We start from the raw sequence: 26,510 nt of genomic DNA on the forward strand, positions 1-26,510 counted from the left end.
AGGGAAGCACACGCGCCGTGAGACGCTCGTGGCGCACACGCTCCCCGGCCCCGCGGCCGCCAGCCCCCACGCTTCCGGGACAGCCCTGACAGCACAGGCCGGGCACCAGGGCAGCCTCCGTCTCCGGCAGGTAACGAAATACGCAGGATGTGTGAGGGCGGGAGAGGGAGGGGCCCGGAGCGAGCTCGGGGCTACGGCTGGAGCTGGGCAAGCCGCTGGGAAGGGAGGCGGGGACAGCCGCCAGCAGACGGGCGTATGTCCTACATTCAGGTCTATAAAACCTGTTTTGAGTTAACCGCTGAGCACGCTGCTGACTCCGCTCAATTATTCTGCATCTGGAGGTCAACAGTTTACAGCTGTCGTCGCACCATTTACCGAAAAGAAAACTTACGTACGAACTACTATGGTTTGGGGAAACCTTCTGAAGGGAAGAAACCCCCCAAAGATTTACCTCTTAGAGACACAAAAGGCATCTCAAGCAGTCACAGACACACACGAGACTGGGAAAATGACGTGCAAGATAACCTAAGACCTATAACACACACAGAAATTTCTACGACAGACGAGGAATAACCTAATTGCGAGAAACACTCCTCACACAGAAAAGCGCAGTTGGCAAAGAAAAAGGACCAATGAACGCTGAAAAAGATACTACTACGTAATTTGAAAAGCGAATCAAGGTGACAGTCAGGAAGCACATTCAGCCCTGAGGCTGGCAGAAGTCAGAGGAGAGGGACCCCGGCCCCGAGGAAGCACGTGACCCGAAGGGGATGTGAACGATTACCGCGACCCGGCGCCGCCCCCTGCTGGCCGCTCCGGCCTGGCTCATCAGCACCCGCGGCTGGAGCTGGGCCCCCAGTGCGCATGAGGACAGGGAAGGGAAAGTAAACCCGAAAGAAACCCCTCCTCTCGGGTCCTGTCGGCACCGGGAGGAGGTCGGTGCAAGAAGCGGGGGCGGATGGGAAGCGACACGGCGGGTGGGGGGGCGCCAGGGTCTGGACAAGAGGACGGAGCCGTGTGGTACCCTGTGATGCGCTTTCAGGAGAAACACTGACCAAGGTGGTTGCACAGCACAGCCACGGCTGGGACACGGCGCCCGGGCCTCGCCAACTCCAGCCAAATCTGAGCAGACACGCGGCCCAAGGGTCCAGCCCCTCACACACACTGTAGGGTTAACTCTGGATTTGCGAGAGATGGTGGAACAAAAGATGGGGTTAAGCGTAATTAATCTGAGGCGCTCACGCGATTCCCCTTCGCTGAGTGGTGAACATACAGATAAACTTAGAAACGACGTGTAGCTGCAACAGTTTAGAGAGACCGCTTTCTCCTCTACCGTTCAAACTACTGCAGATAACCCCAGTGACACCCACGCTCCACGGGGCACTGCCCAGCACCGCCTCCCAGGGACAGAACTGGGGGGCCACGTGTGCGCGAGCGTGTGCAGCGATAACACACACGAGAGCAGAGAAGAGTCAGCCCCCAGGCCCGAGCCGTGCTCAGCTGAGGGTGGCGGGCAAAGGGGGCTGAACCCCGCCCTCCCGGCCCCCGCTTGTGGCTGCACCGCCGGCGGCGCCGAGAGCACGTGGGGACGTGGTCTGTCCTCGAGGCTCCTCCCCGACCGCCCTCCGCCTCCGGTGTGTCCCGCCTCCTGGGTGTCCCCGGGGTGGGTGCCGTGCGTGCCGTAAAGCAGATCCCCGTCTTCCGGTCACCGCGGGGACGAGCTTCCAGGAAGCACCAAGTACAAGGGCAAAGAGGAGGTGTCCTGCCACTGGTGAGGAAGCCTCCGGGTCCAGGAAGAGCCGGGCCCTCTGCCTGGGTACAGAGACCCTCGTGCACCCCGAGGTGCTTCAACAAGGAGGCCGAGGCTGAGTCAGTGGATGGCGCCCAGCTGCGTCGCTGGGGCTGGTGCTCTGCTGCGGGGGCGGCTCACAGGTGGCGCAGGGGGGCCGGGGAGGACCCCGGGGCGGGAGAGGCGCAGGCCCCTAGGAGGCTGATCCCGGGGCGTCCCGTTGATAAAACCTCCTGCACTGCATCTGGAGACCCCGCTGCAGGGCAGCCTTCTGGGACAGCATGGGCTGCACGGGGTGTCCGCCCCGCCCCCCAGGGAGACGCCAGCTAACAGCCAGGCGGGACCCCACAGCTGTCACAGCCTCTGTGCAGAGAGACGAACGTCGACTGTGCTGAAACGCGGCTGGTCCTGCGGGAGAGGCTCTGGGACCTCGGTGTCCACTCGTGCGGCCGCGTCTGGGGGCCTGGGGACCAGGGTCGGGGCCACAGTGGCCACAGTGCCTTGTGCTGGGAAGAGCAAAACCTTCAGTCTCGGTTAAATAACGTTTGGAGTATTCCTATATCCAACACGATTAAGTTTTAGTAATTAAAAATCACCTCAAAGACTGGACACAGCTGCAAGTCGTGGTTAATAAATGCCTAAAATTGAGACCAGCTTCCTTTCCTCTCAGCAGAACGTGCAATAACTGTATTTTGTTTTCACAACCAACAGCACAGTCCCCTAGAGAAACGCTAACAGATTTAATTTGGGGAAAATTTGAGGCTCAAGAATCGGCCCAGATTCAACGTGGAATAAAGCAAGAACGTGAACAGGAACGTGAATCACGTATGCACGTCTCCTCTCTCACGTCCCAGCCTCTGAGCTCTTTGCTGTAAAGAGGCACGTGGACCTGCACCTGAAGTCTGCTGTCTAATAAGATGCACAATTATTTCAGCAACTACGGCAAATAAACACACATTATTACTTTATACTGGCGTCTAGCCAACAAGATCAAACAGTCCACAGTGCATTTATTTTTCAAATTGCTGGTTACAACCAGCTTGGTATTTTTGGCAGAAAGAAAAAGAACAGAGCAGCACAGCAGGTGGTAAGGTCACTATTTTACCTAACAAAAGCTGTTTCAGGTACGTGTGTGCATGTGCCCACGTGCGTGCAGGGGAGCACCTGCCCCGGGGTGCGGAAGGCCGTCCGGACCCCAAGGCAGAGAGGACGCGCGTGGGCTCCTGCCTGCCCCGTCCGGTCACGACAGCGGAGGCTCTGCTGCCTCTTCAAAGAGATGCACGTGTAGGTTACTGTAACACGACACCGGGCTCCGGGGCGTGTGATCAGGTCAGGGCCACAGGCCTCGAGGGCCCGTTCCAAGGAAAAATCGTACAGACCACGTCTCTTCAACTGTTTCTGAAGAGCCTGAGAACTCAGGTGATGGCACCTATTTCGAGACGAAGGGGTCTTGGCTTCCTGCATCTTCGCCGTGAAGCGTGCAGATGGGGACCTCTGAGCTGACCCGGGGAGGGTCCTGAGCTCCTGGGATGTGTCCGATGGTGTCCCCCGTCACATTCGGGAAGGTGCCGGTCATTACGCCCCCGGCAGTCCTGCCACGTGCGCGCCGAGGGCCTGGCGGTGCCGTCTGAGATGCTGTCCCCAGGACCCTTTGGCGGTTCTCAGTCTCCGCGGCCCTGGGAACGTATCCCGTCTGTTCCTCTGACGCAGTCGCCCTCTCGGGCAGCTTCTCTGGCCTCTTCTGCCTTGTCTGTGGATCATTCTTCTGTCTCTCTGACGTCTCGTGATTCATTTTGCTGGAAACTGGGCGTTTTAGTTACTGCGCTGCGGCCACTCCGGGCCCTGGTCGCCCCTCCCCCCAGGGCGGGGCTGTTCTGGTGAAGCTGCTGCACCGGCCCCCCCACCCCCCCACCGCACCCCGCCAACAGCGCAACGTCCCTGGGGTCCAGCCTTGGGCGCGGGCTCAGCGCAGGGAGAGAGAAAGGCACACACACCTAGAACAGCGCCGCTTTCTATCCGCCATGCCGCAGGGGCCAGAAGCCGTCACGAAGCACCGTGTCAGGGAGGCTGGGGGACAGCCAGCCCTCTCACCGTCGGCACGACCCTCCACGGTCACAGGGCAACTCGAAGCAGCTACCAGGTCAAGAGTGCGAAGGCCTTCCGACCTCGGCGATTCCGCCTTCAGAAAGCGACCGTGTGTGATGACCTCGCACACGCAAAGGGCTGGGGCACCAGGGTGTCACCACGGTGCTGTCGGCTACGGCAGGTTAAACATCACAAGTCGACACGTGAATCGACGGGAAGCCACGTGTCCACGCAACAGAAGGGCAGCTCCTCAGCCACAGCCTGGGGAACGTACAACCTGAACCAAGCACCTTGGTCCCAGGGTCGCCAGCTGGCAGCGCAGACACAAGGTGTCTGACGGCAAAGCAGCGACAGGGTGGAGGTGGAGGGCTGGCTGAGAAGCAGCCTTCGGGCTCCACCCCGGCAGCACAGCTGGGTCTGCTCTCTGGTCACAAACACCAGGCCCATGTCTCCTCCACCTTCGAAATGACCAAACTCCCCAGCGTAGTCAAGACAGCCTTGCCTAGGCGACCACCCAGCACTGAGAACAGCTCTCACGCGTGAGGGCCTCTGCACACCTTCGCACCGTCTGTCTACACGTTCGGCTGGGACCCTGGCCACCGCGCCCCTGCGGAGAAGGGGAGGCGGCAGAAGTACTGGGCGGCGGGAGCCCGGGACTCGGGTCAGGAGTTTAGCCTTTGGACGTGGAGCCATGCTCCCGACTAGTTCACCACAGGGCCGGGTGGGACGGGGAAGGTGCTGAGACTAAACTCTCTGGCACTGAGAGAACGGTCTTCAGGAGAGAGAGCCGGCTTCCGCTGGCCAAGCCTACCGCCCAGGACACGAGACCCCAGGCCGAGTCTCCAGTCGCACGTCTCCTGCGAGTGGTGGGGACAGGGGGGCGTCTCCAACGCCTGCGGACGTCTTGTCGGGCAAGTGCCTGCCAAACAGCCCTGACTTCTTACTCAGGGATCTACCTCAAGGAGCGGAAGTGCCCCTCCAGCTGCCGTGTGTAAAACGGACGTCTGACGTCTGTTCATTTGAAAGAAGAGTGGATCGGTTCTCAGTGGATAAGCCAAAACCCCACGCCCGTCCTTCCATCAGAAGTCACCTTCAAGTTCCAGTGACATTAAGATCCCGCAGAAGAGCCTGGCCACTCAGGCCGGCAGGATGTGCTGCCAACCGCTCAGGAGAAGCCAGGCCGCGATCCAGGGTGCAAGGCGCCACCGCTCACGGCAAAGGCCATGGACCGAAATGTTCCGCAGGCAAGAAACAAACCCCCCAAACACGTCTGACTTAATTTCAAATAAAAACGCTACTATGGGAAAATCCAAAGCGTGCACACTTCTGCACCTAGAGCCCACTGACAAGAATAAAACATACGCGGAAACCACATTCGCCAACTTCTGTGCAGAGAAAGGGATGAGCTCCCGAGCCTGATCACGGCGCCTCAGCCCCGACGCAGGGCAGGCTCGACGTCGGGTGCAGGGAGACGCCGAGCGGCGGAGGGGCAGGTCCCTGTGGCCGCCAAGGGGGAGGCGGCCTCTCGGCGGACCCTGGCCTTTGTCCTCCTCATCTCAGATAGCCACACCACTGAGGTCAAGCCCTACAGCACGGTGTGAAACGGCGGCTGCAGTGAGGATGGCGAGGAGACCGGGGCCGGGGGGGGTCCTGAGCACCCCCCACCTGCCCCACGCCGGCCCAGCGTGGACCACAGCCCCGCGCCAGGCCACCAGCCCCGGCGCTGGACTCCCTGGCACCGTGCAGGGCTCACAGGAGCCGCAGTGGACGCAGGCCACACGCCTCTGGCCCCGACGGCAGCACCAAACCACCGCGGGCAAGGCTTTCTCCGCGTGGCCCTGAGCTGCTTCACGTGTGGGCAGATGACTCCGTGGAGACAAAGCAGGACTCTGGCCCGTCCTTCCCAGTCTTAGAGAAAAGGCTTTATGTCTTTCTCTTCACTTGGCAGAGAAAACAGAATCGGGCACGCAGAGCAGCCCAGCAGCACTGGAACCGGGGTTCTGGGAGTGGAATCCTCAGAGAGGCCCCGGCTCCCCAGATCCCTCGAGAGCCCCAGGGGGCCCTCGCACTGGGCTGAAGACGCAGCTGAGTCAAACAACTGTGTAAGGCAGGAGTCTCCAACCCCCGGGCCTCGGACTGGTCCGTGGCCTGTTAGGAACCGGGCCGCACGGCAGGAGGCGAGCGGTGGGTGAGCGAGTGAAGCTCCATCTGTATTTACAGCCGCTCCCCATCGCTGCATCACCGCCTGAGCTCCGCCTCCTGTCAGATCAGCGGCGACATTAGATTCTCAAGGGGGATGAATGCTGCGGGGAACTGCGCATGCGAGGGGTCTAGGTTGCACGCTCCTTATGAGAATCTAATGCCTGATGATCTGAGGCAGAGCTGAGGCGGTGACGCTAGCGCTGGGGAGAGGCTGCAGATCCAGATTCTCATCAGCAGGGAGGTTTGGCTGCACAGAGACCATAATGAATCCATGGCTCGCAGACTCGTATCAAAACCCTATCAGCGCGTGGCAAGTGAAAACAAGCTTGGGGCTCCCACTGATTCTGCACTGTGGTGAACTGTATGCTTATTTCATCATACATTACAAAGTAATAATAATAGAAATAGAGAACACAATAAACATAATGCCTTGAATCATCCCGAAAGAAACCACCCCTCCCCTACCACAGGTTTGATCCCTGGTTGGGGAACTAAGATCCCGTATGCCACGAGGTACGGCCAAAAATAAATAAATAAATAAATACCAATAAGTAAATAAAGTAAAACACAATAAAATAAAAAAGAAAGCACAATCGCACCATCCTACCTGATTCAGTGCCAGAACTTACAGTCCTAACAAGCTGAGTAACCCCGAGAGCAGACACTGGTGTTGGCAGCTGCCCCTCGGCCTACGCCCTGCACACGCGTGAGGTCACGTGGGGTCCAGTTCTCACCACGACCTGCCTCCGAACACTCGAAACCCTGGGAAGACCAATGACCCCGCACAGGGGCTGCGAACACACCACGCAGCCGGACACAGAGCACGGGGCCGCCATCGGTGGACAGCACGCTGCTCCTGGCCGTGCCCCGTCCGGGGTCCACACCCAGCAGCCCTCCAGGCACGAGCGGGGACGCAGGGAGAAGAGCCCCCCCGCAGGCTCCTGGGCCGCCGGGACCACACCTGGGCACGAACCACCACCTACAACAGACACTGTGCACTCTGTGAAGGGGAGGAGTTACATCTGCCCAAGTGGTAACTGAATCATAAAACACTTGATAAAAATCGATGGCACCACAAGTGTAATATTCTAAAAAACCTGTCACGTGCTTTGTATGTTTCAGAAACAGGACAGTGACCTTTGCCCTCTCAGGACCACCCAGACCGACGTCTTCAGGTCTCTTACCCCCTCACTACTGCCTTGAAAATGATACCCGCACGTCGTGGTCCATAACAACACTGGGAAGATACAACAGGATAACAACAGTGCACTGATCAACACGGAAGGTGCCTGGCACTCGTGGGGCAGCGCACAGGCCCCCCCTCACCTCCCAGGCCCCCCCTCCTCTCCTGGGCCCCCGACGGCCCCCCCTCACCTCCCAGGCCCCCCCTCACCTGGGCCCGCCCTCCTCTCCTGGGCCCCCGACGGCCCCCCTTCCTCTCGCAGGCCCCCTCACCCGGGCCCCCCATCCTCTCCTGGGCCCCCGACGGCCCCCCTTCCTCTCGCAGGCCCCCTCACCTGGGCCCCCGGCCGTCTGCTGCGTTCCTCTCGCTGGATGGCGCTGACCCGAGCGTGGGCCCCCTTGGGGCCCCCAGGGCCTCGGGCTGCCCGGGCCGCCCGGGCCGCGGTCCCCGCTCCCGCTCCTCCGCGTCTCCCGGCTTCTTCTTCTCGCTGTCACTGTCATCGCTGCCCTCTCCCAGGATGTCATCCACCTGACGAAGGGCCAAGAGTCAGCACAAGATCACCTTTCTGAAGAACCCACGCAACGGTCCCTCCCCCGGGAGTGACACCACCGCAGATTTCTGCACGGGCCCCGCTTCCCGTGACTAAGCACGCAGGACACGTCGTAAAGCTCCAACACGGGGCCTGCTGCGAGAGGGATGCTTACAAACGCACCGAGGAGCGTGGACAAGGCCCACGGGGTGGACGACGGGAGGCAGAGGTGGCCCAGGCTGTCCCTCCTCCGCGCCCACCTCGCCAGGTCCTGGGACCCACGCGGCCGCGTGTGGGGTGCCTGCACATCTGCCTTCTCTGACAGACCTCAGGCTTAACTGTTCACAGACACGGCAAGGGAGGGCGGCTGGGGGGCAGGGGGCAGGGCCCCGACGACACCTGACGCCCACGACGGAGGACGGGGCGTTGGAAAGAGGAAGGCAGCGGCGAGAGGAGGAGGGGCCCCTGTTTCCTGAACACGGACCTGCCAGCACCTTTCCCAGGAAGGAGCAGAGACCCCATGTCCCGTCAGCTAGCATAACTACGTTCTTATGGCCTCAGAGCGGGGTCATGACCTAACAAGTTTGATCTGTGACGCCGCTTCGTGTGTGCGAAACGACAAGGGGTTTGTTCATCGGGCTCTGCCGCCGGCTCCCACCCAGAGCTGCCGAACCCCCGGAGTCTCCCGGACGAGGGAGCTCCTTTGCTCTAATGAGGCGACCGTGGTGGACGCCGGGGCGGGGCCGCTCACCCAGAAGCACCAGCGGATGAGCGGCCCGGACCTTCCCGCCCCACCCTGCCCCCAGGAAGCCTCCCTGGAACCCCCAAGGCACAGGGCTCAGGAGCTTCTGGCCGGGACCCTCCCGACCTCACCCGTGTGCCCTTCACCCGCTGCCCGTCAGGCCTCGACCACGTGCCCGATTCCGCGTTTCCCAAGTTCTCAGCCGTCCCGGCAGGGGCGTGGGAACCGATGGGCGGCCGGCTGGTCAGAAGGACGCGCGACAACCCGGGACCCCCCATTTACGACTGCGTCTGGCGTCGGGGAGTCCCGTGGGCCGTGTGCATCCTGTGTTTCTCGACTGCTGGCTGCGGCTGGGGGTGAAGGTCTCAGGGCAAGCCAGGAGGGCACTGCCACACCCCTGGTCAACCGAGCAAGAGTGACCGTCCACCAAATGCTCAGGGAACGACCCCCTGCGGCTCCAGCACAGCAAGGCTGGAACCAGCTAACAGCCAGCACTCGAGGGCCGCGCGGCATACGACAGAGAGAGGGCGGCCGGCGGGGGGGGACGAGGGCTGCGCCCACGCAGGCTCTTGGGCTTTCTGAACTTTAAACTACGGGGATGGGATGGCTACTTTACCAAGCTAAGACACGCCAAGCAAGGAAGGCTGTTAGGTGGACCTCACTCATGGGAACTCTGGCTTCTTCCAGCAAAGCACCCATTTCTACCTGAGCCCTGAGTCTGGGAGGCTCCCGTGGGGCCCAGAGCCCAGGACGACCAGGGGATGCCCCCGCGGCGCCCCTCCCGCGCCCGCAGCACCCTCCTGGGCGTGTGCCCTGCACACCGGCTGCTCCCCGTGGCGCTACCGGGCCCGCTTCCCTGGGAGAGTCGCGGACTCGCGGTGCATGGCAGGGACACCTCGGGGAAGGCACCGGAAGCGGGACAGACCGGGTTTCAACCCTCTGATTAAATTCGAGGGCGGAGGTGACACCGCCTCTACAGAGCAGCTCTGCCCAGGGACCATCCGCCACAGCCTGCGCGCTCAGGCCAAGGCTGATGCCTTTGAACCACTGTATCCAATTTCAAATCTATCAACACGCAGTTTAGGAAGGGAGATGCACACGGACCTCACAAGCTAAAACACGGAAACATTTTAATTGACAGTTAAAGTGTTGGCTTTACCGTCGGGGGTCACGAGATCCTCACACGTAATATATCCTCTCGGGTTAAACTAAAGGCACTTAACAAAAAGGATCTAACTGTACTAATTCTAACAGGTTATTGGCACTTACACTTCACTGGTATATTTAGTTGGCTGTACTTAACTTCATTTTGATAAGCAAACCTCCTCTTGTCAAATTTTGCTCTGAAAACACTTCAGGTCTTTAACTCCGCATCCCATCTTTGCAGGGGAAAAGAAAGAACTAAAAGAAGCCAATCGTTTAAAATCTGCCCGAAGCACGCCATCCCAGCAGCTCAGAGACTGCGGGGCGACCCCAGCCTGGGCCGCGTGCCGGGCCCCCCACGAAGGGCTCGCGCCTCGGCGGCGTTAGCACCAGGCCTGGCGGACAGCGTGGGCTCGTCCCGCAGGAGGTCTGGTCTCACCTCAACCCTGCCTGCTGCGCTCTCCCCGCGGCTTCCCTCACATAGAGCTCTGCCAAGGACAACTTTGCCCTTCCTGAAGAACAGGGATCTGCAGTGAACCATTTACTTCGTAAATGTTGTTTTAAAAATGCTCGTGTAAATATTTCAAAATCTTAATTAAGGGAAAATCTAAAAGCAAGTATGTGAAGAGAAATACAAAATTCACTTTTTCCTCAAGTACTGAAATCTCTCAAAGGGCAAGTACGAATGACATCAAATGCTCTTGGGAATGTTTCCACCCATCGACTTGGAAGATGCAGGATCGTGAAGAGTTAGTAAAACTCATCTCAGCTTCTGACCCATGGAGGTGAGGCAGACGAGGGAGAAACAGAAGGAATGGAAACAGAGCAAGTCCAGGCCAAGAACGGCCAGAGGGGACATGCCTCGTCCCAGCCCTGGTGCCAGCACTTTCTTCTTCCCACCATTCTGTTGCTTTGCCTGCAGAGGGAGGGAACCGGACGCAGCGAGAGCACGAGTGAGCTACTCTAAGCGACTAACAGCGCCGCCCGTGAAGAGGACACGCCTCCAAGGACCACGTGCGTGAATTCTAAGCTCAGGTCTCAGGCAACGCGCTTCTGGTAAGGTGGAAATGATACCACCTGAAGGGTCTTTGGACCAACACCAACGTACTTCTCTCTTGGCCAGAAGAACAAACGTCCTGGTCACTCTCCTTAATATGCTGCATTCTCATGAAATAAAACCGAAAGCATTACTGAGCCTATTAAACTTAACTTTCTCCAATGACGTTCCCGTGATGTGGAAAAGGGGACCAGAAGGCAGCCGTGCACACACCCACGTGGTCGACCCTTGTCTAGACTTCACGCTTCAGGCAGACACCACCAGAGTCTGCTGTCCCCTCGGCGGCCACGGAGGGGACGCTCTCCCGGGGCCCACAGAGCCCCGCGTTTCGCAGGAAGCGCCCCGGTGGCCAGGCCTCGGGCAGCCGTCTGCCCCCGACGGTCCCCGCGTGCTCGGCACCCACCTGCCCCCCACGGGCCGGCCCAGCAGAGTCTGCGGAACAGGCCCCCTGGGGAGCGAGAGCCGGGCTAGGACGTGCCTCTACCTCACTGTCGGCATACTAACGTGCTGTTTCCACATGTGCGTTATCTTCAATCTCAAGTATTCCTCCTAAAGCCCAACGTGGTACCTCAAAAAACCTGGAGTCCCCAGCAGCGACTGCGGGGCTGCCCACCTCCTGACGCCCAGATGGCACGGCACGGCGGTAAGACACGCTGACTTCGGGAGCCTGTCCCCCACACTGACCCTGACGGCCCGCCCGGGAGCGCCCGCCCCGCCTCGGGCTCGGATGCAGTCCCGGGAAGAGAACCGACCTCACACAGGGGTCGAGGCTGACCAGGCCGCACAGACAGAAACGGGACCACAGGGCGAGCCCGGACAAGCAAAGGGGCCGAAGACAAAAGGAGGAGAAGATTCAGGTGGTTGTGAAAACTAACCATTAAACCTCTGCAGACACGTACTGCTCCTAAAACACGCAGTAAGAACACCCAGTACCCGAGCAACGCGTGCTCTGGCCTCAAGTCAGCTCGGGGAGCCCACACGCGGGGTGGGGGGGGGGCAAGTGGGCGTCAACCCCGACCTCCACCCCACAACCGTCTGTGTCCCGCTGGGCCAGCCTTTCCCACAGCCCGCTTCCATCCCAGGGGAGAAGGAGTCGTGACCGCCTTTGAAGAAATTCCACAACTGGCCAAACTAGTTTATGCCATCAAGGGCAGTAAATTTAAGTCTTCCGCCAAATTTGAGGTTTTCAGCCATTATCTCCACAAGTATTTTTTCTGCACTGATCTCTCCCTCTTACGAACTCGGACGACACAAACATTCAACTTCTGATTTGACCCCGGTGTCCCTGAGACTCTGACCCCTCTGCCCGGTCTGTTTTCCTGCTGTTCCTCAGGGTGATTCCCGTTAACCCTGTCTTCAAGTTCACTTAATCTTTCGTCACCAGGGGTCCTCCTGGTGAATTTCAGGGCATCTGCCTGAGCGCGTGTCCAGTCCTGTTTCCACGTGGTTCTTCTTCGTGGTTTGCACTCTCTTCAAGGCTGTGCCTCTCCCGATGGCCATGGCCACGGCCACGCCCACTGCTGTAGTGCTGGTCTGATGACCCCAACGTCTGGGCTATCCGGGTAGGCGCCTGCTGTCACTCTCTTGGGAATCGCCCGTTCCCGTGTTCGCATGTGGAGTAACTGTTAAATCGTGTCCTGGACATCCTGAATATTGTGTCCCGGTAGAAGCTCTGGAGAACAGGGCTTTGTGTTTTAGCAGGTGACCAGCCCAGTCAGGCTAAGACAGAAAGCTCTGTCCTGCCGGCCGGGGACTGCGACGGGAGTTTCACGCCTTTGCAGTGCCGTCCGCCCCACACCCAGCACGGCTGGGATCGACTTCTAACAAAGAGTCGAAGACAGAAAAAGCGGGAGGAGCAGAAACGGAGCCGGAAGCCGAGGCAGCACACGGGACACGTGCACGCACACGCCCGCGCACGCGGGCCACCGCAGAGCGAGAGTAGCGCAGGAAGGTGGCAGAGGAGGGAGGTGTGCCGTGAGCTCAGCGCGCCTGCAGCCGTGAGATGCAGCAGCGTCAAGCGCGCCAGAGGCAGAGTCCAGCCCTGCACTGGCCGGGGGGCGAGGCCACACGGGCGCCGTCCACACGTGCCAGGCACCATCCACACGCGCCCGCCTCCGCTCCCCTCTGCTCCCCGACGTGTGCGCCGCTGGTGCATCGTGCTAACTGGGCACCTCCAGCTGAGCAGACGCCGCACGGCAGGCGCTGTGAGAACTTCCCACGCTTTCCTTGTGCATCTGCTAGTAACAAAAACACGTGCTGACGGAACTGGTCACCAGCAAAAGCATGCTGTGAGAAGACGCCACCGCCTCTGGGAAATGACAGCTTTATGGCAACCACACAGAATGGAAGACCACATCAATCCTAAGAATCATTAATTTGCGCAAAGAATCGTGAATGCGCTAATGGCCCTGACTTTTGAACACAAACTCAAACGCTGCTGGACCACGCCTGCTCTAGCCTCCGAAGTCCCCGAAGCTGGGTCTTCAAGTAGCTTCTGGGATCACCTGGCTTCTTCTCAATGTTTTGAAGCTCGTGGAAAATGTGCCTATTTTATTCAGAACATAATCCTCACAAGGCAGTGTTTGCCGCCAGCACAGAGCGGACCCGCCGTCAGAGGTGGGATAAGCAGCTCTGCAGATCTCCCTGGGGCAACAGCCCTGTGACACGCGCAGCAAAATGGACCACGGCGGTGAGGGCAGCAGGCTGAAACTGCCACCCACGTGTGCAGCGGTGGCCTCTCGGGGTCAACGGACCACCTTCGGACACTTCGGTTACTGCGTATCAAAGGCTTTAACCCACCAGATAGCAAACCTGTGCCTGAGGTCTCAATTTCTCCAGTGAAACGTGTTAATGTCCATAGACGGGAAATGAGACAGGAACTCGCTGTGCTGACGGATGGTGCTCGCTGGTCCAAACAGACCTACGTATCAACAGAAACAAAGCATGCCCCCAAACTATCAAATAAAGTCCACAATCACCTCCTTGACGGAGGCTGCCGCGGGGCTGCAAGGGAACTGCTGCCCAAAGTCCGCAGGCGGGCTGCACACACAGAGGCCACACCGCCGCCGCTTCCGCCTGAACCATGGCAGACGGGGGGTTGCTGGGCGTCTACTCGGCAAACAGCTTCTTCACGTGAACCAAAATACACAAATACAACCATCTGGCATCAACAAGACAACGACAGCGGTGATCACACCAGATGTGCGTACACTTTTGCTTCTTTGAAAAAAGCAACGAGGAGGTGCTGCTCAGATGCTGGGTCTGCGAGATGCTCCTGTGAAATGCCAGCCTGCGCGGGGCGTGTTACAAGGACAGCGGCATTCCTGATCAGGGTTAGGTGCAGGCTGCAAGTACAGGACACCTTGGGGCTGGTGAGATGTGCCTTTTGGTGAGAGGAGCAGACACTGGAAATGAAGGATTCGGGGCGGCTGGGGGCTGGGAGAGGCGTCTGTGCTTGGGACGCCCTGGCTGTGGAGCCCGCAGACGTGGTCCTCAAAGCGTAGAGCAGACAAGCAGCTGTCGCTGCCGGTCCCGGCCCACCTGAAGAGCCCCCTCTGGTGGAGTAAACTACAACTACAAGAGGCTCAGAGCCACCGCCCAGAGGAGCCCACAGGCAGCACCCTCGTCAGTAGTCCCGTTTCCCTGAGCTTTACGGGGAGGGAACACCTCTCTGGCCTCAGCCGCCTGCTGCGGCTCCACGGGGACCTCCCGTCCTTCGTGCGGCCCTGGGGACCACAGCCTGGTCTTCTCTGGGCAGAGCTGCAGGTGGTGGACACGGTCTCTGCCCAGCTCTGTCCGGCCTCGAATCCTAAAGCCCCACACGGCCCCCGCCCTGCCACGCAGGGAAGATGGAGAGCCGGGCGCCCGCTCCCCTGGTCATCTGGCGCCCGGCACTGACCGAGCGGTCCCTCTGGGGCCCAGATGTCACCGGGAATCGAGCAGGACCCCCTGAGCACCGCTGGACACCAACCCCTGGTTCCCTCATTTATAAAACGACAGCCATGTTCGCTGGAATCCCAAGTCCAGGATTTCTCTCTCCTTCAAAACCTTTCTTCCTGAAGAGTCAAATCTAAGGTTTTAAGGCTAATTTTCATTTCTGAAAGAAAGTCAGGTTTCAGAGTGACGGGAAGTGTATTTAACACTTATTTCATGTTACAGGCTTACGGATAAAGAAATTTTTCTAGGAGAAAACATTTTTATGAACAAACCCCAGCAGTGTACTGGCTAAATGCTCAAAAAGGCAGAAAACAGCAAATAGAGAAATTCGGCACATCTGAAAGCAGGTTTAAGCGTCACGGGATAAATTATCGTCTAAAGATGATGGTCTGAGTTGCTGGTAGGATTCTATACTGAATATAACATTCTTCTGCTACCGCTGGAAGTAAGCTGAAATGCATCTCTGTCCTCAGGGCTCTCCCTGGCGTCCGTGATGGTCCGAGGACAACTTCTGTCTGCACAGTACGAGTGGCTGAGTGGTTGTGGGAGCTGTCTGCCTCTAAGATGCAGATCTGAGGGCCGGAGGAGTGTCGGTCCTGATCCGGGCCCAGCTCCGTTTAGTGGGACGTGAGGTGTGGTGTCCACAACGGTGCCTGCGTAGAACACAGCCCCAGAACCATGCTGCCCAAGCCACCTTCCACAGGCTGGGGCCTTCTCTGAGGGGCCTGACCTAGGATGGGTCAGGGGCACACAGGCCCTGGGGCAGGCACGGGACACAGGGCGAGAGGGACAAAGGGCAGGCTGACGGGCGCTCCCACTGCTTCCTTCGTGGGCCAGAGACAAACAGCTGACTTGCAAAATTATCTGTAGTTTAGTTTTGTTCTGGTCCTAAGGAGAATCCCCTCTGTATTTAATCTTCACTTCAGAAGGGATTCTGGGTCCTATAATCATTATTCCCACAATTACGCATTTAGAACAAAACACCACCTCTACCCACGTTGCCTGAAACCTGTTAGTGGTGTAACAGCCAATTCCCAGTCACGATCTGGGTGTGTTTCAAAACCTACGTGCAACCTGAGAGGGCAGAGGGTGTCTCGACCTGGGCCCTGAGGACGCAGGGGCCGCCCGGGCACCGCAGGCTGCTTGGCGGCTCCCCTGGCGCCCACCCACTCGACGCCAGGAGCCCCCTTGTTAGCGACAACACCGGACAGCGCCGTGGGCGCCGGGGCGGAAGGGGGAGCAGAAACCCGCCTTCTACGCTGCCAATACACCGACTGGTCACTTCCCACTGTCGTCACCTCCTCTCCCACGCGCCCCGTGGAGACCAGGAGGCCAGGCTGAGGCCGCACGCGAGGCGCGCTGCGGCTGGGCCGGGGCTCACCTCTCTGTCCATACTCTCTAAGTCCTCCTTGCACAGCGTGTACAGGGGCATGGTCTCCGACATGCTGGGCTGGCGCTTCCTTCTCGAAGGACCAGGCTGCTCTCCATCTTGATCAGCTGGCAAGTCTTCACCAAACGTCTGCTGGTGATGTGGCTGAACCGCTCTGAAAGGAATTTCACAGGCCCCACATGAGGAGAGTTGTCTGAAGTCACCTTTCCAGCCCTGAATCAGATTCCCGACTCTCAGGATAGGTAAACACACACACACACACACACACACACACACACACACACACACACGATATCCCAGCTGTGGAAACACACGCTGTCTCGTGGACGGTACCTACTCAGGCTTGATCTGGGTTTGTTTACGAAACCAAATCCCTGCGGGTCCAGCCAGGCTGCGGGCCGGTCAGGCTCGCCCTCCTTCGGGCTAAAAGTGCACACTTAGCTCCTCCCATCAACAAACCGCACCATCCAGAGCATCCGCCTGGCGGGACTCATTTGAGAACAAAGGGCAAAGGTGAAGAGAGATGGTGAACACTCGCCCAGAAACCAGCCCGAGTGCTATTTACCCTCAAAGTAAGATCAAGCAGCCATAAGATTTCACGAAACAAACCATTTCTGTAACATGCAGGCTATAAAAGTAGAAATAACGTGATGGTGAATTTAAGAAACAGAGTGCCCTGGGTTGCAGTGAAAGTCCGTCCGTCCACAGAGGACAGGAACGTTCAGGGTCACGCGTGTGGTTTTATTAAACTATTAAATACCAACACTGCATGAGGAGCCAACCTTCTGTTCCCAAAATGCTTCTGTCCTGGAGCCGAGCCCAGGCTGGCGTGACAGTGACTGTCCTCTGAGCTACCCTCTCCGTTCCACCTGGAACAGACCCCAGAGCGCCCCTGTCCCCCACACACGCTCTCATCCCGTGTCAGGTCCCCAACAAGGGGCAGTGCCCGTGACGGCCTCAAAACTTAAGGTGCTTCGTGAAGCGGGCGCCTCCCTCTGGAGCTGGCCGTGGGCACCTCACGGCCACCAGGAAACTGAAGACGACATAGCAAAACCTTGTTACTCTGAAGAAAAATGGTGGTAATAAGTCTGAATCACGAAACTGAAAGGAAGCAACTGTACTGGGCTAACCACATACTATCTGATGGTGGTTAAGATTTCTGACGCAGAAACATGAAGGACCATCTAGAAACCGCTGACCCCTGCTTCTTCCGAAGTCAGGCTCTGTCCCCAGCCTCTCGACGGCCCGCCCGCCTTGCCGCCGCCACGTACTCACGCGGCGTAAGAGCTTCCTGCCCTGTCTTCTGACCTGGGCATCAGGCTGCACTTCAGCCCACACCCACTCCCCGTCACCCCACCAACCAGAGCTCCTCTTACGAATACGGAAAACGGCAGAAGTACCTTTTTACTAGCACAGCCTCCCTTCAGACCCAGAACGGGGAAGGTGAGAACACGCACACCCCCTACGGAAGGCTCACGGGCCCGGGGGCCGACTGGTCCCCAAGGCAGTGGGGTGTGGGCTCAGCCTGAGCTGCGCACAAGCACCTGAAAAGGCAGGATGTTCCTCCGCGTGGAAGACGCTGAAAATCGGCCACCACGCTGGGGGCTCCTGAGAACCCCCTCGGGCATTCGCAAGATCCTCCCTCTTCTAGAGACACACCGGGCGAGGCCAGAGCTCCCTCCGGCGTCCCCACCGGACGGCAGGTCACACCAGGCGGACCAGGAGGCAGGTGGGAACCCTGTCTTCCGCTAAGCCAGAGATTCGCAGAAATGCAGACGAGCCGCCCTTCTCATTACATTTCTTTTCGATTTGGAGAATAGTTTTTCTTCGTTAAAACAGTGTTAACGTGCAGTAGTTTATTGCTCTTTTGAGATGAATGAAAAGCGAGTATTTTAAAGGCGTCTCGGTTTTGCTTTCTAACCTGGTGAACCCCAGTCGACGAAGCCCCCAGGACTGACGGCCGGAGGGCCAGCTCGCAGCCCCCCGCCACCTGCTCGCACGTCTCCCCCAGACGGGAATGTCGCTGCGAGACGCGATCGAGCAGATTCCCTGTCGTTTCTGAATCGGCTCCGCACGCACAGCCGGAGCCCCAGGCCCCGCGGTGGCTTTCCCGGTGCTTCCTGCTCCTCGTCCCGGGAACCGGCAACTGGACACACCCGCGGGCGGCCCGGCTCAGGAGCAGCTGCAGCCTCCAGGACAGGACCGGACCGCAGCCCCGCCTGCTGCCTCGCCCCATCCCACCGTGCGGGCGCGGGGCCGGGCCTCCTCCCGGCCAGCGGTCACGGTCACGGAGCTGGTGGCGGAGTCGCTGGCAGAGCAGAGGTTTCTCGCTTGGAGGAAGCGCCTGATCAGTTTTCTTCCCGTGAGTCATGCTTCCGGTGTCAAGTGTGTGGACCCTGCCTGGCCCGAGATCCTCGTTCTACATTTTCTAAGCAGGTCCGTGAAGCGCTGCAGTGTCAGTGGAGCCCACCCACCTGCCAAAACCGGGAGGCGTCAGACTGTCGTGGACCCCGCACCCCCAAGGCTGCCCGGCAGTAACAGTGACCCCCAGGCCGGCGTCAGCGGAGGCCGAGTGGGACCCTGGACTTCGGCCCCTGCCCGGCAGGGGTGAGGAGGTATCTTATACCTTCTGCTGCGGGAGCACAGCCTGCGAAAGGCAGCTAAACAGAAGGTTTCAGCAAGGTCCAGACTCTCAGAAAGAGGCCTGTCTCCAGGTTTCAACGGAAAACCACCTGTCACACCAAGAGCCAGAAAGATCTCCAACTGACTGAAAAAAGACAATCAGGAGATGTCAACTGAGGTGACAGAAATGACAGAATTGTCTGACAAAGATTCCAAAGTATCCACAATAAAAAGAAATGCTTCAATAAGCAATTACAAGCACACGTGAAATAAATGGAAGAAACAAAAAGCCTCAGGAAAGAAATAGAAGATAAAAAGAAGAACCAAATGGAAATTTTAGAAGTGAAAACAAACAAAAACATGCATTGGGTGGGCTCAGTATCGTGACGGAGGGAACAGAGGGAAGGAAATCTGAATCTGAAGACACCCTAGAAAGTACTCCATGCAAACGACAGGAAACAGACTGAAGAGGAAAAACGCACACAGCCTCAGGCCCACGTGACGACAGTGAGGGTCCACGTTCCTGTCGCTGGTGCCCCAGAAGGAGAGGAGAAACACGCAGAGCTGAAGAAGTACTGGAAGAATAATGGCTGGAAACAAATGCCCCAAATTTGGCAAAAACGACGTGAAGCTTTCAGATTCGAGACTCTTAAGTGAATCCAGAACAGGATAAACGCCCACATCCATATTAAGACACATCACCATCAAATTTGCAATTCAAGACAAGGAAAAAAAAATCTTGAAAGCAGTGAGAGAAATGCTACTCCAGTTACAAGGGAAATACGACTCAAGTAACAGCCCAAAGAAGAAAAACTGCGTGAGCTTGAGGTCAACACAGATAAGGCGATGAAGAAATTCAACACCCAGTCACGGTGAAACACAGGGAAGACAGGAATCCGACGAGGAGCAGCTACAGAAACTCGCAGCCGACACCACACGTGACGGGGAGAGGCTCAACGTTTTCACCCTCAGACTACGAAAAGGGCAAAAATGCCCACCAACCAGCCACTGCAAGAGACAGAGGACCCCGGAACGGACCCACAGGAATATGGTCCCCTGAGCCCAACAAAGGTGCAGAACCAGCCCACGGAGGAAAGACGGCCTTGCCCACGAACGGCCCCACCCTCAAACCTCTCACGTTAGGCCAAAACTCACTCGAAACGGACCACGGACTTCAATACAATACGTGAAACTACCAGGATCCAGGCCAGGCAGGGTCCACGGACCTGACACCGAAGCTTAACTCACGGAAAGACAACCAGTCAGAGAACCTCCCCCAGACGAGAAACGTGTGCTCTGCCGACGACTCTGTTAAGAGGGTGGAAGGCACCCCCGGAGCACGAGAAGCTTCCACAAGGCTCGCAACGGACGAAGGACAAGGGCCCAAGACACCCTAAGAGCCTCGAACGCACGGGCAGGCGACGGGACGTCTCGCTGAGGCGACTCCACAGAGGCAAAGGGCCATGAGAAAGGGTGAGCACGAAACCACACGTCCCACACCCTCAGGGCGGCTCAAGTGGAAACGGGGGCACCAGATGCAGAGAAACAATGTCCCCCACCCGCTGGTGGGGACGCAAAAGGTACCACCACTGCAGAAAAAACTGGACGGCTTCTTGTAAAACTAAGCACACTCACTGTACAAGTCAGCAGTCCCGCTCCTGGGCACCGATTCAGGAGAAACAGAGACGTACACAGACGTTTACAACAGCAGCGGCCTTATCAGTAACATTCCAGAGCTGGACACGCCCCAGATGACCTCCGGCGGGTGAACGCCACAGAAGCCGCAGTACCTCTTACCACGAAACACCCCTCAGCGGCGGCCATGGCCACATCGGGGCAGAATCTCCAGGGAACTGTGCTGAGTGGAGCTGCACACCAGTGACTCCACTTACTCCGTGTTCTCGGGATGACAGGAGTACAGGGACGGAGACAGACCAGCGATGGCCGGGTTAGGCTTGGGGGTGGGGCTGGGCGGGCTGGAGGTGGGCCGGGGGGCCCTGGTGGGGACGGATGCTGCGTCTGGACCAGCCCAGTGTCAGCGTCCCGGCTCGGGACTGGCTGCAGTTCTGTGAGATGATGCCACGGGGGGAAGCGGGTTAACGGTCCCTGGGATCTCTGTTATTTCTGACAACTGCCTGTGAGTCTACGATTGTCTCAAAATAAAACCTCTACTTTAAGAAAACAAAATGTTCACAACTTACAGCACACAACAAACAATGGGTAAATGAAAAGGAATTGGGAATTTCAGAGGCTGTCCGTGCAGGGAGATACATTTGGGTGCCTGATGCCGGGAAGCCCGGGGCCACTCGCAGCCCGCTGTCTCCGTTGAGGGGTGCTGCCCCCGCCCTGCACCCCTCACCCTCAGACACACCCCTGAGGTCGTCGCCTGTGGGAAGCCCAGCTTGGGCTCAGTGACCCCCCCGGAGCCACGCCTGTCGCACGGGCCCTAGCCCGGGGGGCTCTGAACTGAAGCTGCCTGGGGCAGACGGCGCCCAGCAACTGCTCTCAGCGCCAAGGTCCACACCCTGACAGCACTCCACGTGCGGAAATCCCGTGAGGGGGAGCTCCGCCCCTCGCTCCCCAGGGCCCTCCGACTCCAAGCCCCCGCCCCCCCCCCCCCCCCCCCCGGTGGGCCGCGCCCTAGCCCAGAACCGGAAGAGCAAAGCAGCAACTAGAGACTAACAACTCCCTGATGAACACTAGGAACAAAGTAACGACTGACAGCTCCAAGCGCCCTGTCACAATAGGGCCTGTGGGGTGCCGGGCTCGGGACACGGCTGCGACGCCACCCGTGGGGGAGGGGCCCCTGCTCCTGCCCTCTGCACACGGGTGGGTGAGGGGCCACTCCAGGAAGCAGGGCCAGCAAGGGCCGACCGGCCCAGCGGGGTGGCCGGCGCAGGGCCGGGGGCCCAGGGCTCAAGGGCGCGGCCGTGTGGAGGGAGGGATGAGGCACAGACGTGTCTGGGTGCGGCAGCACCGCCCCCTTACAAAACCTACACGGCCAGCAGACGTCGTGAGTCACAGGAACGCTCTTTTGTGTACCTAGGCGGTCTGATAATTACCAAAAAAATTAATACTTTGGTGAAATTCACACCTGCAAGTTCAAAAAAGAACGAATTTCCTCAAAAGTCAAGTCACTAGAATAAACTACAGCCCGACGCGTGTGTTTTCCATAGAAAAGTTGGGCAGAGCTGGAAGACTGTGATGTCACTCGAAACGGAATTACTACTGTTCACGTACATTCTACACATCTGAGAACAAATGTGTGGTGACCTGTCGCCTGATTATTAGTGTCGTACGGTGAAAGACGCACTCTCCCCGCATCCTCGGGTCTGTGTTCAGACGGCACTTGACCACTTCTTCTCATCGGAGAAATCCCAAGCCTGCTGCCACTGTCTTCCACCAAGGCTTAATAATCGGAAAACCATTTTTGTACCTAATTTTTAAACATTCCAAACAGTTTAAGACAATATGCGCTTGTTCTTTACATATTAGAGAAGTAAATCAATGTGTGATTTTGTTTTCAATGGTAAGAAAGCAGATTCTAAAACCAGGAGCGGCTCAGGTAAAGCTCAGGACAGTACTGACTTTGTGATGCTTGAAATTACGTAACTGTTACTGTAAAATTGCACTTCTGTGCCCTTTTAACGCACAGATCTTTCCTGTCGGTGTGCTTCTGACTCAAATTACAAATCTACAGACCATCCCCTGGAACAGAAACGTGACCACACAACCAGCGAGACCGCAGTGTAACGTGATTCTCTGAAGAGGGGCCCAGGTTGCTGCTGATACGGCCCATCTTTCGTGTTCCCTCATCTCAAGGGTCAGGGACCATAACGTCGTTTTACTCCAAGTGATGCCCATCTAAGCTAATCTAGGCAGCGACCGTCGCCAGGCAGCCTAGGGAGGCTTGTCCACTCTGCTAAAGGCTGGAAGTTGACTGAGCCAAACGAAGAACTAACACCACAGAACCCCCTCCTGAAAACCGGAAATGCTCTCATCTCTGTGGCTGTGTCTTCACTCCTCTCACCCGCATTGGAAACCCCAGACTCATCGCAGGCCCGTCCCCTCCCAGGTCCACCCCTACTGGGCAGGGGCACCTGCACGGGGGCATGGGCACCTCGCACCCACCTGCTGCTCTCGGGCCTCTGTGTCCGATCACGACAGTGGCCACACGGATGTGACCTGAGAAATGAAGCATCAGGGCGCACTTCCCAAAGGAGCTGCTTGTGGAGATGCCCGTCACCGCCCACCTCCCCCCACCGTTTACACACCCTCCCCTGCGAGCCAGAAGGGTGGGGCCCCAGCCCCCGCAAAGCACAGGGCTGGATGCTCGGAGGGGCCTCAAGACACCTTCCCATCAACTGCACCTCACCCAGCACCGCATCCGAGCCCTCGGCGTTTCCGCTGCCTGCGGGTCCCGAGTCCAGTCGGGAGGCAGTCCGGGTGGGCGGCCGGCTCACCGTGGGCGCCCTCGCGTCCGGCGCAGCCAGCCTTCTTGGGACACCTTCCCGAGCCCAGGCAGGGCAGGCGAAGCAGCCACCCCGGGCATCGCCCCGTCCTCGCCGCACGGGCAGCCGGGGCCCCGAACACACACGGGCTTTGTCTCGGCGCGAGTCTTCCCTGCGCTCCCCTCTGTCTGTGACGGCGGCCGCCAGCCTGGGCCCCTGGTCAGAGCAGTGGCTTACCTGAACTTGGTGTCACCGCTTCCTCCCAGGATGCCACCAACAGCCATGCTTTCTGTTGCTTAAAATACAACCAGGCCTCCGAAGCCTGACGGACGGAGCCTCCGGACCCGGAGAAGGCGCGGCCGCTGCAGGAGGGCCACGGGCCGCCAGCCCCGCCTCGTCCTGGCGCCTGCCCTGCTCCCTGCGACGCGCCCGCACCCAGGGGACCCGGCCCCTCCCAGTTCCACCCACACGTGCACGGCCAGAGTCGTGCTCAATGCCTAGCTTCTCTTACTTAGGTGACCTTATTTTCCATTAATTTATTAGCCCTAACATACTTGTGACAGTCGAACAACAGCTTGCTTTCTTTTGCTATATAGAAACGTTAAAGTTTAAGAGGTAAAAACCAGCTATGTAGTTACACGTCACATAACAGTGTACAATTATAAAATCACTTAATAGTATGACATAACATCAATACACCACTAATATTAGCACTAACTGACGTTATGTAACGTATACAGCGTCGTATAACAGATGCCTCAAACAGGCTTTCTCTGTCTGGTTTTAAGAAGGTGACGTGTTCTGCTTTTCTCCATCAACTGGCCTGTGGACGCCGAGCTCCGGGATGTGAGTGCTTGTTCCCTGTGGGCTGGGGAACTTCCACGCTGACCTGCCCACCCACCCCTCCTCTCCTCTCGGGTCTCGCGGGGCCCCACGTCTCCTCTGTCCCATTCCTTCCTTTGTGCACCCAGTCTGCATATTTTCCATGGGCCGTCTTCCGTTTAATTTTAGGCTTCGCGTTTTTCAGTTCTAGAACAGCCATTAGCTTATTTTCAAAGGATTTTCAAAGGCTGCAATCCCCTGTTGAGATTCTCCACCTTTTCGCCTGTTTTAACGCCTGTCCTTTCTTTCGCCTTATCGACATGGTAGTCACCGTCCTCTGAAGGCTCCTGGAATGCCAGGAGCCTGTACGGCCTGGGACTCGAGGGCCCCTGGGCTCCCCCTGTCTGCTCTCCCCTCCGAGATCTGTTCCGATGGCCTCAAACCCCCACCTCGTCTCAGAGCCGGGGAGGCACTGCCTCAGGCTCGGCTCTGCCCACCAGCCACACAGGACGGGGCCCTCGGGGACCAGCTGTGCCGGATGCTGGCTGATACCTTCACGTGGCCATGCCACACGTCCTGTGCGGACTTCTGGTTCCCTTCCGCAGGAGGGTTAATCCAATCCGAGCGGCGCCATGTCGCCAGGAGCAGAAACCCTCCGCTGGCGGGCGCTGATCTCAGGCCTGCGCTCACCCTGGGGTGGACTCCCGAGCCAGAGCCGGTCCTCAGCGGGCGCCGCCGGGAGCTGCTGCGCTGTGCCGTCCACAGCCCTCGAGCACGGGCGGGCGGGCTACGTGCAGCCCTGGACCACCACGTCTCAGTCTTCTGCTGGCTGAAGACGTGAGGAACGGCAGCCGGCACTGCCCCCCGGCCGGGCCACCACCTGCTCGGCCCCGCGTCTCCTCCCGTGAGCACCTGGACTGCAGCTCCCCCCGCCCCACTGCCCGTCCTGGCTCCGCAGGGCCCGGCGTCCCGAGCTCACTCACAGATCCCCGCCCGTCCCCCAACGGCTCCAGGACTGCGCGTCCCTCACGCCGTGATGTCGGCCTCCCTCTGAGCAGGTGCCTCACGCTCGAACTCGGGGTGTTTGGCGGCCTCTGATGTAACCTTGCTGGAAGTTCCCTTAGAATCTCCGCTAACCCTGACCCTGTCGTCAAGGCCCGGCCGTGTCTGCCTCGGGAGCCCCGCGCTGGCTGCAGACCCTGGGCCCACGTCCTGCCTGGGCTGGGTCCCCCTCGGAGGTGCGTCCCGCACACCCGTCAGGCTTACTTTCACACAGAGGGACCTCAGAAATGGGGGTGATCTCAACACTAAAGAACAGTTCAGCGTCAGGGCGAACGCACGACAAACACACACCAGGTGGTGACAAGCGGGACATCCTTAACAACCACAGGCCTACACACGTGAGGAGTTCAAGGCGTGCATGACAGGACTAGGTTTAAAGAAACATGCTACCTGTGAGATTCTTTTGGACAGTAAAATACAGAAGAGCTACAAAACAAAACTCAAACTGTTTGCAGGACGACACGTCTGAGTTGCTCTAAATACTGAAGCACTTCTGTGCTGATGGCGCACCCTGAGCAAGCACGGGCCAAGTCCATCCGTGCTTCAGCATGACCTCTACTCAACCAGCAACCCGCTTAGCTGCTGCTCTGGAGACAGAGGACGCCCAAACACCGGCTCTACGTCAAGAAGGATCTGACGGTGAAACAGCAATTATAAACACTTGAGCCATAAACGTTCAGTATAAAGAAGAAGTCCCAGCAACCCACGTATTCAAACAAAGATGAAGAACCAGCGCAGCTCAGTAACAACCACGGGACCCGGAGCCAGCCAGGCACCTCCTCCTGCATCCAAGCGGGGGCGCCGCCGACCTTACAGCGAACACTTCCCAGAAGGGGTGGTGACAAAGCTTCCAAAACCCAGTAAGGAAAAAGGGGTCAATTGAGGGTAGAAAAAGCCAGTCCACTCGAGTGAGATCCAGGAGGCTAATCAACATGTGCAGAGGCGACCCTCACGCCGCTCGGCAGCCGGAGACGCATCGGAGAGAGAGGGCGGCCGTGCGCCTCGAGACAGATCAAGGAGGAAGGAGAGGGAGGGGCCGGTCCTGCTGGGCGGGGCACGAATCCCAACAAACCTTTGGCAAAGTAACAACTAACGGCCCCCGTGTATTAAAGGGCACCCACGACCTTTAACCTAGCAACCCTGCTTCTGGAAAGTAACTCCACGGGAGTATAAGCAGCACAGAGACCTCAAGGCATCTTCTTAAGTAATTAAATATCACGTTGTCGGAAAAAAATCAAAGCTTCATCAGCGACGATGCTCTTAGAACAAAATAATCCACCCACCAATAGCCCAACTGAAACTGGCCTAAACCCCGGGCGTCTGTCCACATCTGGAGCCCAGCCGCAGGGTCAGCGGACACCCCGCTGGCCTCCAGGGGCCCCTCGTCCACATCCACTCTGCTGGCGTCAACCGGCTCGTGTCGGCCCCTGCGGAGGGTTGCCGAGGCCAGGGACAGGCCAGAGGGTAGGGAATCGGACTCTGGTGGAGCCAGGCGGT

General features: G+C 58.5%; 1 protein-coding gene across 9 annotated transcripts in view; it reads right to left on the bottom strand.

The window, feature by feature from the left end:
• CTDP1 (CTD phosphatase subunit 1) overlaps positions 1–26,510 on the bottom strand; it is a 46,280-nt gene that overhangs the window by 789 nt on the left and 18,981 nt on the right. For 5 of the 9 annotated variants that reach the window (XM_082418514.1, XM_082418510.1, XM_082418512.1 and 2 more), the window contains exons 11-12: positions 16,048–16,210; positions 7,594–7,787 (exon numbers count right to left, since the gene is read on the bottom strand). In XM_082418514.1, coding sequence (XP_082274640.1) covers positions 7,594–7,787; positions 16,048–16,210 — 357 coding nt within the window. Of the gene's footprint in view, positions 1–19; positions 3,586–3,735; positions 3,969–7,593; positions 7,788–14,898; positions 15,320–16,047; positions 16,211–26,510 lie in introns of those variants that run through there. The other 4 variants (XR_014252069.1, XM_082418513.1, XM_082418515.1 and 1 more) reach the window with 4 other exon arrangements.

This window comes from Balaenoptera physalus (genome assembly GCF_965194825.1).
Source record: "Balaenoptera physalus genome assembly, chromosome: 12".
NCBI classification, from domain to species: domain Eukaryota; kingdom Metazoa; phylum Chordata; class Mammalia; order Artiodactyla; family Balaenopteridae; genus Balaenoptera; species Balaenoptera physalus.